This window comes from Tachysurus fulvidraco, chromosome 10 (genome assembly GCF_022655615.1).
Source record: "Tachysurus fulvidraco isolate hzauxx_2018 chromosome 10, HZAU_PFXX_2.0, whole genome shotgun sequence".
NCBI classification, from domain to species: Eukaryota; Metazoa; Chordata; class Actinopteri; order Siluriformes; family Bagridae; genus Tachysurus; species Tachysurus fulvidraco.
Window position 1 is genome coordinate 18,993,881 of NC_062527.1, and position 15,051 is coordinate 19,008,931.

At 41.0% G+C, this 15,051-nt stretch overlaps 1 protein-coding gene across 3 annotated transcripts in view; it reads left to right on the forward strand.

The window, feature by feature from the left end:
- LOC113658015 (venom phosphodiesterase 1-like) overlaps window positions 1-15,051 on the forward strand; it is a 47,545-nt gene that overhangs the window by 16,296 nt on the left and 16,198 nt on the right. For 2 of the 3 annotated variants that reach the window (XM_027170179.2, XM_047819319.1), the window contains exons 6-13: window positions 215-312; window positions 418-497; window positions 3,451-3,570; window positions 4,327-4,436; window positions 4,711-4,776; window positions 5,946-6,018; window positions 7,553-7,661; window positions 10,299-10,421. In XM_027170179.2, the coding sequence (XP_027025980.2) occupies window positions 215-312; window positions 418-497; window positions 3,451-3,570; window positions 4,327-4,436; window positions 4,711-4,776; window positions 5,946-6,018; window positions 7,553-7,661; window positions 10,299-10,421 (779 nt within the window). The remainder of the gene's footprint in view (window positions 1-214; window positions 313-417; window positions 498-3,450; window positions 3,571-4,326; window positions 4,437-4,710; window positions 4,777-5,945; window positions 6,019-7,552; window positions 7,662-10,298; window positions 10,422-15,051) is intronic. The other variant, XM_047819320.1, reaches the window with a different exon arrangement.

Genomic DNA, 15,051 nt, shown 5'->3' on the forward strand with positions numbered 1-15,051 from the left:
ATCATGTTATGTCTATTGTGCATTCCATACACTAGGCTTGGACTCATTGTCAACCTTAACAAAATATCACATGGTACGCAACATTTTTACAAGCATAAGTATAAGTAAATAAGCCTAAAGTATGAGATCATATCACTATCTGTATTTTATTTCTATTAGGTTTATTCTATTTTATGCTCACAGTCTCATTTTTTCTTGTTCTTTTTCATGACAGTTTTAAAAGGCAGCCTCTGCTACTCATCTCTCTTGATGGATTAAGGGCAGAGTATCAGCACACATGGCACTCACTAATTCCAGTCTTGGATAAGCTACGTGAGTACTCGCATTGACTCTCACGCTAACAAATGTGGTGTAGCGCAGGGAAAAGTCTGCTAGTCTCAGAACTGTATGAATTATAGATGTATTTTTCTTACTTAGGAGAATGTGGAACATCTTCTGCCTTTATGCAGCCTGTATTTCCAAGTAAAACCTTCCCTAACCACTACTCCATTGTCACGGTTAGTATGTACATTACTTTACTATTAAATTTACTATTAGTATGAATTGAATTGCCTAGCAGAGGTGCCGTTTTCAGTCTTATTTGGTGGTAACACTGAGCTGTGGTTGAGAATTGGATTAATTACTAATGGAAAATACCCAGAATGAGTGATCTCTTGGAAAACGATAAAAAATTTAGATCATTAAAGAAGAACAATAAGGCAAGTGACTGCCATTAGACAGTTATGTGCATGTGACCATTAGGCCAAATGTTTCTTGGTCATATGGCAGTGGTGCCTTATGCAGTTAAGGTTCTAGGAGGTACAGCAACATTACAGAAGATAGGAGCTCATAGGATTTGGGGTGGCAGAAACAGCAGCTTATAGACCTCAAGGTGGGAGAAATATGAGCTTGTAGGATTCTGGGTGGCAGCAGTAGCAGCACATAGACATCAGGGATGAATTAGTATCAGATTATAAGGGGTACGAGCTTGTAGGATTCAGTGTGGCAGAAGTAGCAGCTTAAATATCTTATGGTGGCAGGAGTATCACCTTGCAGACTTTAAGGTGGCCGGAGCTTAAACACATCAGAGCTGCAAGGTTCAGAGCTTGTAGACCTTAGAATATCAGGAATAGGAGCTTGTAGGTTTCAGAGTGGCTGCAGGGGCAGTTTATAAAACCCAAGTTGGCAGGAAAATATATCCTGAAGATCTCAGGATGGCAGGAATAGGAACGTGTACAACTCAGGATGTCTGGGGTTGTGCTTATAAGATTCATGGTGACAAAAGTAGCATCTTAAATACCTCAAGGTAGGTTGCAGCAGTATCAACTTGTGCATTTTAAGATGTTCTGAGTAGGAGCTTGTAGGATTTGGGGTGTAGAAGCAGAAGCGTATAGACCTCAAGGTGACCGGAATAGATCATTTCAGAAGGTGCTACACCTACCTTCTAATCTAATGTCTATAAGCTTTTTTTCACAAAGTTTATATACTTATAGAACTCAAGTTAGCAGGAATATGAGCTTGTATGAGGAGGGGCTTGTGGACGTTAGAATAACAGCAGTGTTGTGGAAGTTTTGAGGTTCGAGAGAATTAAAGCATAAAAATATCACACCAACAGGCACGGGCAAGAGTATAAAGGTTTTCACGGTTTATTGTTTTCAGCTTTGCAGAAGGACCCAACACTCTACGTGTGAAATCAGAGAGGAAGGGCCACCATTATTGATAACACCAGCATTTTATAGACAGGAATAAAATAAACAGGACATGTAAAACCAAAACATCATCCACCATTGGCTTAGAAGCATCGCCTGTTCATCTTCTGACCAAGCTAATCCCACGGGAACAGAAAAGGTCTCATGGGAAAGCTCTGATTAAATGCAGTTTTAGAAAGAAACAACTGAAATCTCTAGTCACAATAACTACCAGCCATGGGAAATACAGAAGCCTAGAAGGACAGATTCATGTGTTCTTCTCTAAAGTAAAAATTTCCACTACAATTCCCCCCTTTTGTCCCTGGGACAATACACAAAATTTTACTAATCATTAATCTGTAACAAAATCTAAACTCTAAATGATCGATCGATACCAGTATTGTTAATCAACTACTTAATCTACAACATTGTTAATCAGCTAGAATATAATCATTTAAATCTTAAGCTAATCATGTAAAGTCTCACATCAGCGCATCATTACCCCTGTAGGGTTCACATGAATGCTTCATAAAATACATGATCTTTAGTGGATAATATGCTGTTTTTGTGGGGACAGGACCCGTATATATAAGAAATATGCAGTTAAAGGCAAAGCATTAAGCATTAATCAAGTCGTAACCTCACTACAAGTCACAGTCTCTACTGTCCGTATTCACCTTTGTCTGTTTCTGGATCAGTCTGGGCAAATTCAGTGAAATAGTCATCGCTGAACGGAGGACTCCATTCAGGGTCATCGTCAATATCGTCTAGTTTCACAAGTTGTTTGGTCGTTAGATTGGACGTTATGATGTAATGAATGCATTTGTATATGCAAGGGCCAAACAAACATAATAAGAGTAATACCACAATCACTGGGATTATCATTGATAGATAGGGAGTCCACTGTCCGAACAGTGTATACCAAAGTCCCCAACTATTATCTCCGTGTTCGTCTCGTTTCATTTGGTTTGCTACTTTGTGCATATCATGCAGTGCATCTGAGATAGACCCTTGGTCGTCATCGTTCGAGGGAATGAAGGTGCAACATTGATCTCCAATCAGGGCACATACACCTCCCTCTTTAGATAATAGAATATCTAAGGCCATTCTATTTTGTGTAGCAGTCCATCTAAGGGCCGCGAGTTCCTGTTTAATGCCTTCGGTTGCCCGATTAGTGGAGTTAATATAAGTGGCAAGCCGATAATGTGTGACTTCTAGTTGATTCCAAACCTGAGTCATCCCATACTGTGGGAAGAAGGAATCAAAGAATTTACTCAGTGTAGGTTTCAGTCTATGTTCTGGCGGAGGAAAGTCATTATAAGACACCTCTCTCTTGGGTCGCTTTATTGGTGAGTGTGAGTGAGCTATGACCACACCTGGATACCTAAACCTTGCTAAAGTACATACTCCTCCCCAGTTACGGGGTAGGGCTAGATACAGGTTTTTACCACAGACCCAGTACCAGTCGTCAGCCCTGAGTAATAAGCAGTCAGAGCTTGAAGAACTCAGATTATCAGGGGTAGAATTTTTTAGGATTCATGGTGGCAGCAGTAGCAGCTTAAAGATCTCAGGATGGAAGATGCTGCACTAACAGCTTATAAACCACAGTGTGGCAAGTCTAGTGCTTTGTAAACACTAGGATATCAGGAGTAGGTGCTTATAGGGCTCAGGATGGCATGAGAGTCAGGTTCTAGGCTTCACTAATACGTTTTAAGACCACATTAATGAACCTTTGATATACAACTATGATTTAGCTGTTATTTTTTTGTTTGTTTCTCTGTAGGGTCTGTACTCTGAGTCTCACGGTTTAGTGGATAACAACATGTATGACCCTGTATTTAATGCCTCATTCAGTCTGTCGAATGCAGAGAAGGACAAAGCCAGGTGGTACCTAGGACAACCGGTAAGCATCACATACGCACATACATGTTTTATAGCATGGCACAGACATGATGGGACATGCTTGCTAAGTTGTCATTAACAGTTGATAACCAGTAAAAAAGTATTGTATAGTATAAAAGTGTTTATTTTTATCTTATATAATTAACCACAGACTCATGTAACCATTCTAATGGAACACATCAGACTATTTAAGGGAACTTCTTAAACATAGAAATCTCCGGTTTACAAAAAGTCATCTTTGATATGATATGTGGGGGGGTACAGTGGCTAGGGGGGTTAGCACATATACCTGTACATGTATATACATGTTCTCACTCTGCCTTGGGGTTTTTTCTGGGTACTCTATTTGCCTTCCCAGTCCAAAGACATGGTCTGTCAGCTCCTTACAGAGGACCAGCTAAACACAGCTAGAATTCAACTTTGACTAAACCAGTGGTTTGTCATGATTTAGATCCAGAAATCCAGCTGGTTGTTTTTGGCTCAAATCTAAAAAGCTAGGAAAACATTTTGACTGTTTGAGCTATTTATATTTATATTTAACTTCACTAACTTAATTTAACTGTGGTTTATGTACCAAAGACATAATGATATTAGCCTCAAAATGACCTGTGTCCTGGTCCATAGCAGTGCCTAAACATTTATACCTTATTAAACCTCATACCTTATTACACACCTATGTTACAATGAGTATTATTCTTTACAACATCACCTACAAACATGTATGATACACTGTATGGAAACTATGTCTGTCTCTTAGATCTGGCTCACGGTGATGGATCAGGGTCTGCGAGCAGGAACTTTCTTCTGGCCAGGATCAGATGTTCAAATAAATGGAACTTTCCCAAATATATATGAGAAATATAATGGGTACAGTACACGTATATATCCAGTAAGATCCAAATCCAATACAATGCAATACAGCAAGCCAGGTTTATTTCAAAACTTTTTGAATGTATAGCGTTCTTGACTTGTATTATTATTATTATTATTATTATTATTATTATTATTATTATTATTATTATTGTTATTAACATATGTATTATTATTATTATTATTATTATTATTATTATTATTATTATTATTATTATATAAGATTATAATAAGTCTCTCTCTTTGTTTGTATGACGTGTGTGTGGTACAGATCAATTCCCTTTGAGCAGAGAGTTTTCACCGTACTGCAGTGGTTACAGTTGCCTGATGATCAGCGGTAAATCATCATTCTTGAAATTTATTATATTTTCACTGCACTATCATTTACCTGATCGATTATGTTCTGTATCGAGAAGCCAACAAAACAGTTTTTCCCTGTCACACAAGGTTCCATCTTGAACCCCTTTGGGTGACCTTCACTCCTTAACTTTGTACTTTACCTAGAGTTTCTACTTTGAGTTAAGTGCAGTGTAAAAAAAACCCTAGAGAGACAAGAACCTACAGAGACAAGTACTGTACAGTAACAAACATTTACATTTATAGCATTTAGCAGACACCTTTATCCAGAGTGACTTACAATTAAGGGGTCTTGCTCAGGGGCCCAGGAGTGGCAGCTTGGTTGCCCGGGTATTCAAACTCACAACCTTCCAATCAGTAGTCCAACACCTTATCCACTAAGCTTTCACTTCCCTACAGTAGTGTTTCTCTATAACACAAGATTCCACCTAGAGCCAGATCAGATTATTCATCATCCTTATCTTCTGAAGAGGGTTCTCTTTGGTACCCCATGGGAAAGTAAAACCTTGTAGACTTGAAATCTCAGTGGTTTTACCTTATATATTTTTCCCCTATCACATAGAGTTTTACTCAGAACCATGTCAAGAAGCTTCAAAGAAGCAACAGTGAAGAACCCATATAATTTATGCCCATTAAGCTACTGTACTCTAAAACAAATAACATAATTCCTCTAACATTTTTTGTTGGCTTTTGGTTTTTAAGAAAGCTTTAACATGTTCTGACAGCGATGCACCCTGTTGTAGGGTTTGTGTTTAATGTGTTTATTTTTTAAGAGGGTTAGAAAAAAGGTTCACTACATCATATCTTTGTGTAATATTTAGAAAGATAATAAAGTTGATGTTAGAAGCTTTGGAGTGGAATATTTAGTTCACTGTTCTTTAACTATGTTGGATTTCACATTATATCACATTACGTCAATATTAATCAAGGGGTATTATTCTAATTATAATTACTTGTGGTATTAAATAAAAACCTTGTCAAGAGTCATCCATCATACTGTAATGTTCTTTAGAGTGCCCGAAAATATAATGATGATGATGATGATGATGATGATGATGATGATGATGATGATGATGATGATGAGGTTTATCACTGCACAGATTAAGATTTGAGTAGTTAATGAAACAGTTTTATTGATTTTATTCACAGTCCTGATTTCTACACTCTCTATCTGGAGGAGCCGGATAAATCAGGACACAGCTTTGGACCTGTCAGTGGAGGGGTGAGAAAGACACAAACACACACACACACACACACACACACACACACACACACACACACACACACACACACACTTTCTACTGAGGAGAAGTAAGACTTTGTTTGTATTAGTTAGTGTTATTAAATACTCCATGAGGGTCATGGCAGCCATTTTAGTAAGTAACTCACAGGCCTGGATCGACACCCTGCTCATCATGGTGTAGCTTTTCCTTCTCTACATAAACAAACATAAACAAGGATAAACAAGGCAGGACATTTATACAGAAAAAGCAGCTTAATGAATTGAGCACATAACAACTTAATGAATGAGCTTAATGAGCAAGTTTGTTAGCAGCTATAGCACCGATCAGCTATAAGATTAAATCTACCTACCTAATACCCTGTAGTCATATAGATACATATTAATACACACCAGAGGCTGTGATGCTGTGTGTACCGACACCTATCTATCATATCCAGCATTGAATTTTTCAGCAATTTGTGCCACAGTATCTTTTTTGTTGGATCAGGGCGGTCGAGCTAGTCTTCACTCTCCACACCTACACCCGAGTCTTCGGCACCCATGACCTATGACCTTCCTTTGACCTTCCTTCCAAAAAATCATCCATTGTAACCAGATAATCGGAGAAATTCACATCACCACTCAACAGCTGATGGGTGGAGGAAGGTTTTGGTTGCAGAGTTAGAGGTGCATTCCCAGTGTTAACTCCAATGTGAAATTATGCTCTGTTAGAATATGCTGTTATGTCTAGATGCTTAGCAACGGACACTCAATAAGAAACTGATCATCGTGTGAAAACTACAGTACTGTATTTGAACTCTGTCTCTATACAAAAGTTATGTAAAGTCATTATTTAATCCATGCTTTTTACTTCAGACTTTAAGGTGAACTTAAGACTTTTGTTAACAGCAGAAGCTGTTTGTTTTAAAGACCCTGCTACTGGGTCCTTGAATAAGGCCCTTAATAATAAAAAAAACTGCTCAGTTCTGTATAAATTATTTTCATTGTACTTTCTGAGCAATATGTTTCACATCAATTCCTCAAAAACACCTAAATCCCATAATTAACTGTTGCCATGATTCCACTGCATGGGTTTTTTTTCCTGTAAAATGTATGACTAGTGTTCTTTCTTTAATAACCCAATAAATCGTAATTATTGGCTTTTATTAGGCCGTTACTGTACTTAAGGTTCTGTGTGTGTGTGTGTGTGTGTGTGTGTGTGTGTGTGTGTGTGTGTGTGTGTGTGTGTGTGTGTGTGTGTGAGGGTTTAATGAAAGCTGTTATGGTGCAGTACAGTAAATACAACACCACAATGAAACAGCATCAATTTTTATAACCACAAAACAGAAAATTTAACTGTAACCTTAAAATCATACCACATAAAAGAGGTGATATCATTAACTGTATAAATAACCAAATATGTTAAAGAAAAGCATGTAGTATGTAGTGTGTGGGAATGTTCTTCCACGCAGCATAAAATATTTTAAATTAAAACTACTATAAACATGTAAACATTGCTACATCTTTCGTTTAGCTGATCAGTGCAATCCAAGGAGTGGACAATGTGATTGGACAGCTGATGAACGGACTCAAACAGCTCGACCTCCACGAGTGCATCAACATCATCGTTGTAGCTGATCATGGTGAGATAACAGAGCTTCTGGGAATTTTCCGTATCGAATCTCTTTGTTAAAAGCTTTTTTATTGTATTACAGGATTTGACTGCTAAGGATTAATGAATGAGCAGTTCATAGGTTACACAGTTTTACAGTAAAAATTTATGAAGATGAATTACACTTTATAGCTATCTTTATTTTCATTATAACTTTAGGTTCATTATAAGTTGTGTTCATAACAAATGACAGTATAAGATATAACAAAAATAACACTTTTAAGGCCTAATTTCGTTATTCATTTTAGAGAGAGAAAGAGAGAGAGAGAGAGAGAGAGAGAGAGAGAGAGAGAGAGAGAGAGAGAGAGATACATTCTCTTTATAATGTGTTATTATCCCTAATTAATGATACTTCTGTATACTTATAGCTGACATAAATATTTCCTATAATGTCTCTCTTGAAAATGTGCTCTCTGTAGTTTTCTTTATAAAGTTTTTAGAGATCATCCATATTACATGACGCACCACATCTAATTCATTCTGTTCACAATTTATAAACACATGATAAATATGGCTGTAATTTATAACTCTGCACTTTTCATAACTGGATCAATTATAACAATGTGTAATATGTCTCATTATAGGTTTATGAATAATATAGAAGAGCCTTTTTTTCTGTATATTACAGCATAGTAAAATCTTTTCTTCACGGATATAAAGTTGAGGTCAGAGGGAGTTGAGCTGAGAAAGTTAAGGCACTTGCTGACGCACAGCTCACTGCTTCCTCTTAGCATCAATGTGTCATTATACAAATTCGAAACACAAATGTGTGGCTAACTTTCCATCATTTGGGAGTACTGTAACTGGATATTACTATTACAAAACCATTAGGTTTGAAGCTTGTAGTATGTGATCTCATCACACAGACACTATACAGGGAATGTTCTGTTTAACGTGATAGGTTTGTGGGAAATTTGTGTTTTTCATTCAGACGTTATGTCATTCATTTACAATCCACAATTATCCACATCCATGACCTGAGATACTGAAGTCATCTCATCTTATTAAATGATTGGATAATGGGATTGTTAAACTGGGTTGTTAAACTAATGACTAAATAAGTGGACCTTTAAAATTAGGGTTTAAAGCAGCATTTCTGCTTGGGCACATTCATTTTGCTGGGCTTAAGGGAAAAGAAAAGACCCCTTGATGTGTTAAATTAAAAATTATTTTAAAAACAATTGGTTTGTAATTAATTTTTATTAACAGGAAGGGACTTAGAGCACAGCCTTGTGGAACGCCATAATATGTATTTGGTTTTGGCCGCAGAATTTTCATTTACACTTACAAGCTTGTGCCAGGCAGTGGTAGAGATTATTTAACCAGGTGCTTCTAAAGAAAACCATCTCTCAGGGTAAGAGGTAGGCATACAGCAACGATCAACAGGGGCTCGGAAACTGTGTTTAGGGAACAGTGGATGGAGCCAAAAACAACTACAAACTTTGTTTTGAATTCTTCTTCTACGTTTGTCTTTTCCTGATAGGGGTTGACACAGCAAATCATCTGTTTCCTCCTTACTCTATTCTCGAAATCCTCTACTCTCACACCGATTACCTTCATGTCCTCATTTGACTTCTTACCTGGCAGGTCCATCTCCATCATCCTTCTACAAATATAACCATCTCCATCTTTTGTACATGTCTCAATCTAGCTTCTCTGACCTTGTCCCCCTCTGATGTGCTAGTTCCTAATCCTGTCCATCCTCATTACTCCTAACTAGAACCTCAACATCCTCATCTTTGCTACCTCCATCTCTACCTCATGTTTTTTTACTCCACTGCTAGTCCCCTGAATGCAATACAGTATGTGAGAAGATCAGAGGAAATCACATTTTCATCTTAGATGTTCTAGTGAGCACAATCCTGTAAGCATCCATGACATTAGTCAGTCAAACTTGGTGTTCATATTAATTTTACATTAATAGTGCATGTTAAAAGTATTTGCTCCAGACTACAGCAAAGATGGTAGGTTTTACAGGGGAAATATTTTTTTTGGTACAAAAAAAAAAGATGGTTGTATATAATTCCAAAGCAGATCAGAGAAGCATAGTGCGTGTGTGTTTGTAGGAATTGCAGAAACATGAACGAAATGAGCATCTGTAAAAACTTAGAATACATCTATTAGCAACGTGTGCTTGGAAAAGCAATGAAAATTATGATTCAATGTACCTGGCTAAATGTTGTTTGTTGAATTTCAACAAACATTTTACTTTAAACAACCTCAGGTTTACAGCATTTGGCAGACGTCCTTATGCAGAGTGACTAACATTTATACAGCTGAGCATCTGATGCTTAAGGGCCTTGCTCAGGGGCCTAGGAGGGGTGGCTTGGTGACTGTGGTATTTGAGCTATGTTAAAAGATTAAATTCCGTGACAATGTCCGTGAGACTGGGTTGTTGTTTAATGGGTGTGAACAGTTTTGAATGTTGCAGCTATAATCCTTTCAAGGACAATTTCACAAATTGAATCTTATCTCGTCTATCTTCCTGTGTAGTTACCTTATCCCTGGTCTGGCCTGACATTTGATGTGTGGGTGTGTGTGTGTGTGTGTGTGTGTGTGTGTGTGTGTGTGTGTGTGTGTGTGTGTGTGTGTGTGTGTGTGTGTGTAGGAATGGCAGAAACAAGTTGCAACCGAATGGAGGTTCTTCAGAATTTCACAGGTGATGTCTCACAGTTCTATGTGAATGAGGGACCTTTCGGTCGAATCAGAGCAATAAATGAAAACGTTGCCTGTGAGTACACACACACACACTCACACACCTACACACACACTACACTGATTGTTGGTATTGAGAATTGTGTAATAGTGCCAATTTAGCAGGAAATTATAATCATTTCATTGTTGTTTTTTTATCCAAGCAATGCATTACTGCAATTCTCTCCAAAACTCATTATTTGAAGTTTAATTAAAAATGTCTGTGTGATTTTCCAAACCTTGCCTCTCTATAGCTGTTTCTAATATGTTATTACTTTTATAGTAAGCGCTTACGACAGAGTAGGATAGCATCCATCCATCCATCTTCTACCGCTTATCCGGGGCCGGGTCGCGGGGGCAGCAGTCTAAGCAGGGATGCCCAGACTTCCCTCTCCCCAGACACTTCCTCCAGCTCTTCCGGGGGAATACCGAGGCGTTCCCAGGCCAGCTGAGAGACATAGTCCCTCCAGCGTGTCCTAGGTCTTCCCCGGGTCCTCCTCCCGGTTGGACATGCCCGGAACACCTCCCCAGGGAGGCGTCCAGGAGGCATCCGAAACAGATGCCCGAGCCACCTCAGCTGACTCCTCTCGATGTGGAGGAGCAGTGGCTCTACTCTGAGCTCCTCCCGAGTGACCGAGCTCCTCACCCTATCTCTAAGGGAGCGCCCAGCCACTCTGCGGAGGAAACTCATTTCGGCCGCCTGTATCTGGGATCTCGTCCTTTCGGTCATGACCCAAAGCTCATAACCATAGGTGAGGGTAGGAACGTAGATGACCAGTAAATAGAGAGCTTTGCCTTGTGGCTCAGCTCTTTCTTCACCACAACAGATCAGTATATCGACCGCATCACTGCCAAAGATACACCAATCCGCCCGTCGATCTCCCGCTCCATCCTTCCCTCACTCGTAAACGAGACCCCAAGATACTTAAACTCCTCCACTTGAGGCAGGAGCTCTCCACCAACCTGAAGGGGGCAAGCCACCCTTTTCTGACTGAAAATCATGGCCTCGGACTTGGAGGTGCTGATTCTCATCCCCACCGCTTCGCACTCGGCTGCAAACCGTCCCAGTGCACGCTGAAGGTCCTGGTTTGAGGAAGCCAGCAGGACAACATCATCTGCAAAAAGCAGAGACGAAATCCTGTGGTCCCCAAACCGGATTCCCTCCGGCCCCATACTGCGCTTAGAAATCCTGTCCATATAAGTAATGAACAGGACCGGTGACAAAGGGCAGCCCTGCCGGAGTCCAACATGCACCGGGAACAAGTCTGACTTACTGCCGGCAATGCGAACCAAACTCCTGCTCCGGTCATATAGGGACCGGACAGCCCTTAACAGAGGGTCCCGGACCCCATACTCCCAGAGCACCCCCCACAGGTCACCACGAGGGACACAGTCGAAAGCCTTCTCCAGATCCACAAAACACATGTGAACTGGTTGGGCAAACTCCCATGAACCCTCCAGCAACCTGGCGAGGGTATAGAGATGGTCCAGTGTTCCACGACTGGGACGAAACCCGCATTGTTCCTCCTGAATCCGAGGTTCGACTATCGGCCGAATTCTCCTCTCCAGTACCCTGGCATAGACTTTTCCAGGGAGGCTGAGCAGTGTGATACCCCTATAGTTGGAACACACCCTCCGGTCCCCCTTCTTAAACAGAGGGAACACCACCCCAGTCTGCCAGTCCAGAGGCACTGTCCCCAACCTCCACGCGATGTTGCAGAGGTATGTCAACCAAGACAGCCCCACAACATCCAGAGACTTGAGGTACTCAGGGCGGATCTCATCCGCCCCCGGTGCCTTGCCACTAAGGAGCTTCTCACTACCTCAGTGACCTCAGCTTGGGGAATCGACGAGTCCACAACTGAGCCCCCGCCCTCTGCTTCCTAAGTGGAAGACATGTCGGTGGGGTTGAGGAGAACCTCGAAGTATTCCTTCCACCATCCGAGGATGTCCCCAGTCGAAGTCAGCAGTTTCCCACTCCCACTGTAAACAGTGTGAGCAGGGCACTGCTTCCCCCTCCTGAAGCGCTGGGCGGTTTGCCAGAATTTCTTCGAGGCCAACCGATAGTCCTTCTCCATGGCCTCACCGAATTCCTTCCAGACCCGAGTTTTTGCCTCCGTAACCACCCGGGCTGAAACTCACTTGGCCCTTCGGTACCTATCAGCTGCCTCCGGAGTCCCCCGAGCCAACCAGGCTCGATGGGACTCCTTCTTCAGCTTGACGGCATCCCTTACTTCCGGGGTCCACCACCGGGTTCGGGGATTGCCACCACGACAGGCACCGGGGACCTTACGGCCACAGCTCCGAGCGGCCGCGTCGACAATGGAGTTGGAGAACATGGTCCACTCGGACTCAATGTCTCCAACCTCCCTCGGGATCTGGTTGAAGCTCTGCCGGAGGTGGGAGTTGACACTAGTTTTGCTAAACCTGCGCAATTTTGCGTAAAATCCCTGGACCTCACACCTACCAGCACCCCTACAGCTCCATTGTTCTCCTCCTTTTGTTGTGCAAACACCCCCATCACCTGTGAGGCCTGGCTCATTTGCATTTGTTCACTCAGAGTAGATCAGATCCAAGGCAGGCCAATCCTCTGTCTGTGACGGAAACCTTCAAGGCCTATCTATACAAAATAGTCTGTTTAATTTATATAAAAAAAATTGTGTGCTAAGGTTTGTCATTGCCATAGAACATATCATATTTATATAACCCTTGTGCAGACCTGGGGTCTATTTGACTCATCTGGAAAGTTTAATGTGTTATAACTTGGGTTTCCTTCCACATATTTGCCTGAAATTCACCAGGATTGTTCCAAATTATGAACTTTGCAAGTAAAATGAATCTTGTCCTCCCGGGTCAATTTGACCCGGCCACATTTAGTGGGGCAATAGGTCACACTTTTACCCTTTTCAGCGCAATGGACATACATACAGACACAAAAATGCACACATAAAATGTCCACTAACACACACACTCACACACCACACACACACACACACACACACACACACACACACACACACACACACACACACACACACACACACACACACATTGGGCATTGCATCTCATTAGGCCTCCAGAAAAAAAAGCTACACATTTGGAAATATTTCACACTTTTGAAATGCCTTTGCCAAGCAGAGGGCAAAATATGATCTGCCGAAACACACACACACACACACACACACACACACACACATGTATTTTGTATTATTTATAAGCATTCAAGTCAATTTGACCTAGAAAAAACAGGTTTTATTATTTACTGACATTAGAAATGGTCAAAATGGTTTCAAAACAATCTCCTGGCTTTCAAAGAGACAATGCCAAGAGATAGATTCATTTCAATCGCAACCAAGCCAGACAAATTTGGGATCAAGTTCTGGATGGCCACGGATTTGGAGACCAAACATGTCTGCAATGCATCTCCTTACTTGGGAAAGTACCCCAGTCACCCAGGGTCCAGCTTGTGCAGTGAATCACAAGCGATTTGCTACTGCACTGGGAATTCCAATGTCCTCCTCTACCCACACAGTGCCGTCTTTTGTCGTCTGGCTCAGACAGGGCTTCCCAGTACCAGGGTGCATCTTCTGTGGAGGCATGTTGGGTTCTTGTTCCGTCTCAAAATTCTCTTTTGGTGTTATAATTCATTGATGGCCAATGAAAATGAAATTACATCATTATATTCTGTATGTGTAAGAACATGTAAAAAGCCATGGACCATAACTTCACTCAGCTTATGACATTTGTCTACAAACATACGTTGGAGACTGAAGTGTTAGCAAGTTTTCATTTTATTCATGTATTAGCAACTTTTCATTCTTTCCCAAGTAAGGGATGTCTCATACACACTCCTCTGCTAGGCAAAGGCATATCAAAAGTGTATCAAAAGGCATAATGAAATGCAATGGCCAATTTGTGTGTGTGTGTGTGTGTGTGTGTGTGTGTGTGTGTGTGTGTGTGTGTGTGTGCATGTGTGTGTGTGTCTGTGGTGTGTGCGTGTGTTAGTGGACATTTTATGTGTGCATTTTTGTGTCTGTATGTATGTTCATTGCGCTGAAAAGGGTAAAAGTGTGACCTATTGCCCCACTAAATGTGGCCGGGTCAAATTGACCCGGGAGGACAAGATTCATTTTACTTGCAAAGTTCATAACTTGGAACAATCCTGGTAAATTTCAGGCAAATATGTGGAAGGAAACCCAAGTTATGACACATTAAACTTTCCAGATGAGTCAAATAGACCCCAGGTTTGCACAAGGGTTGTATAAATATGATATGTACTATGGCAATGACAAACCTTAGCACACAATTTTTTTATATAAATTAAACAGACTATTTTGTATAGATAGGCCTTGAAGTTTTCCGTCACAGACAGAGGATTGGCCTGCCTTGGATCTGAGCTACTCTGAGTGAACAAATGCAAAAGAGCCAGACCTCACAGGTGATGGGGCCATTTGCACAACAAAAGCAGGGCTGAAGAACTGTGAAAATCTCAACAGGGGGGAATCACACCTTGGGACCTGCACCAGAAAATAAAAAATCCAGTATTTCTAGTGTTGAAGATCTCTCTGACCGGAGACTCTGTTAAACGTTCCCAGCAGACCCTCACAGTACGTTTGGGTCTGCCAAGTCTGTCCAACTTCCTCCCCCGCCATCAGATCCAACTCACC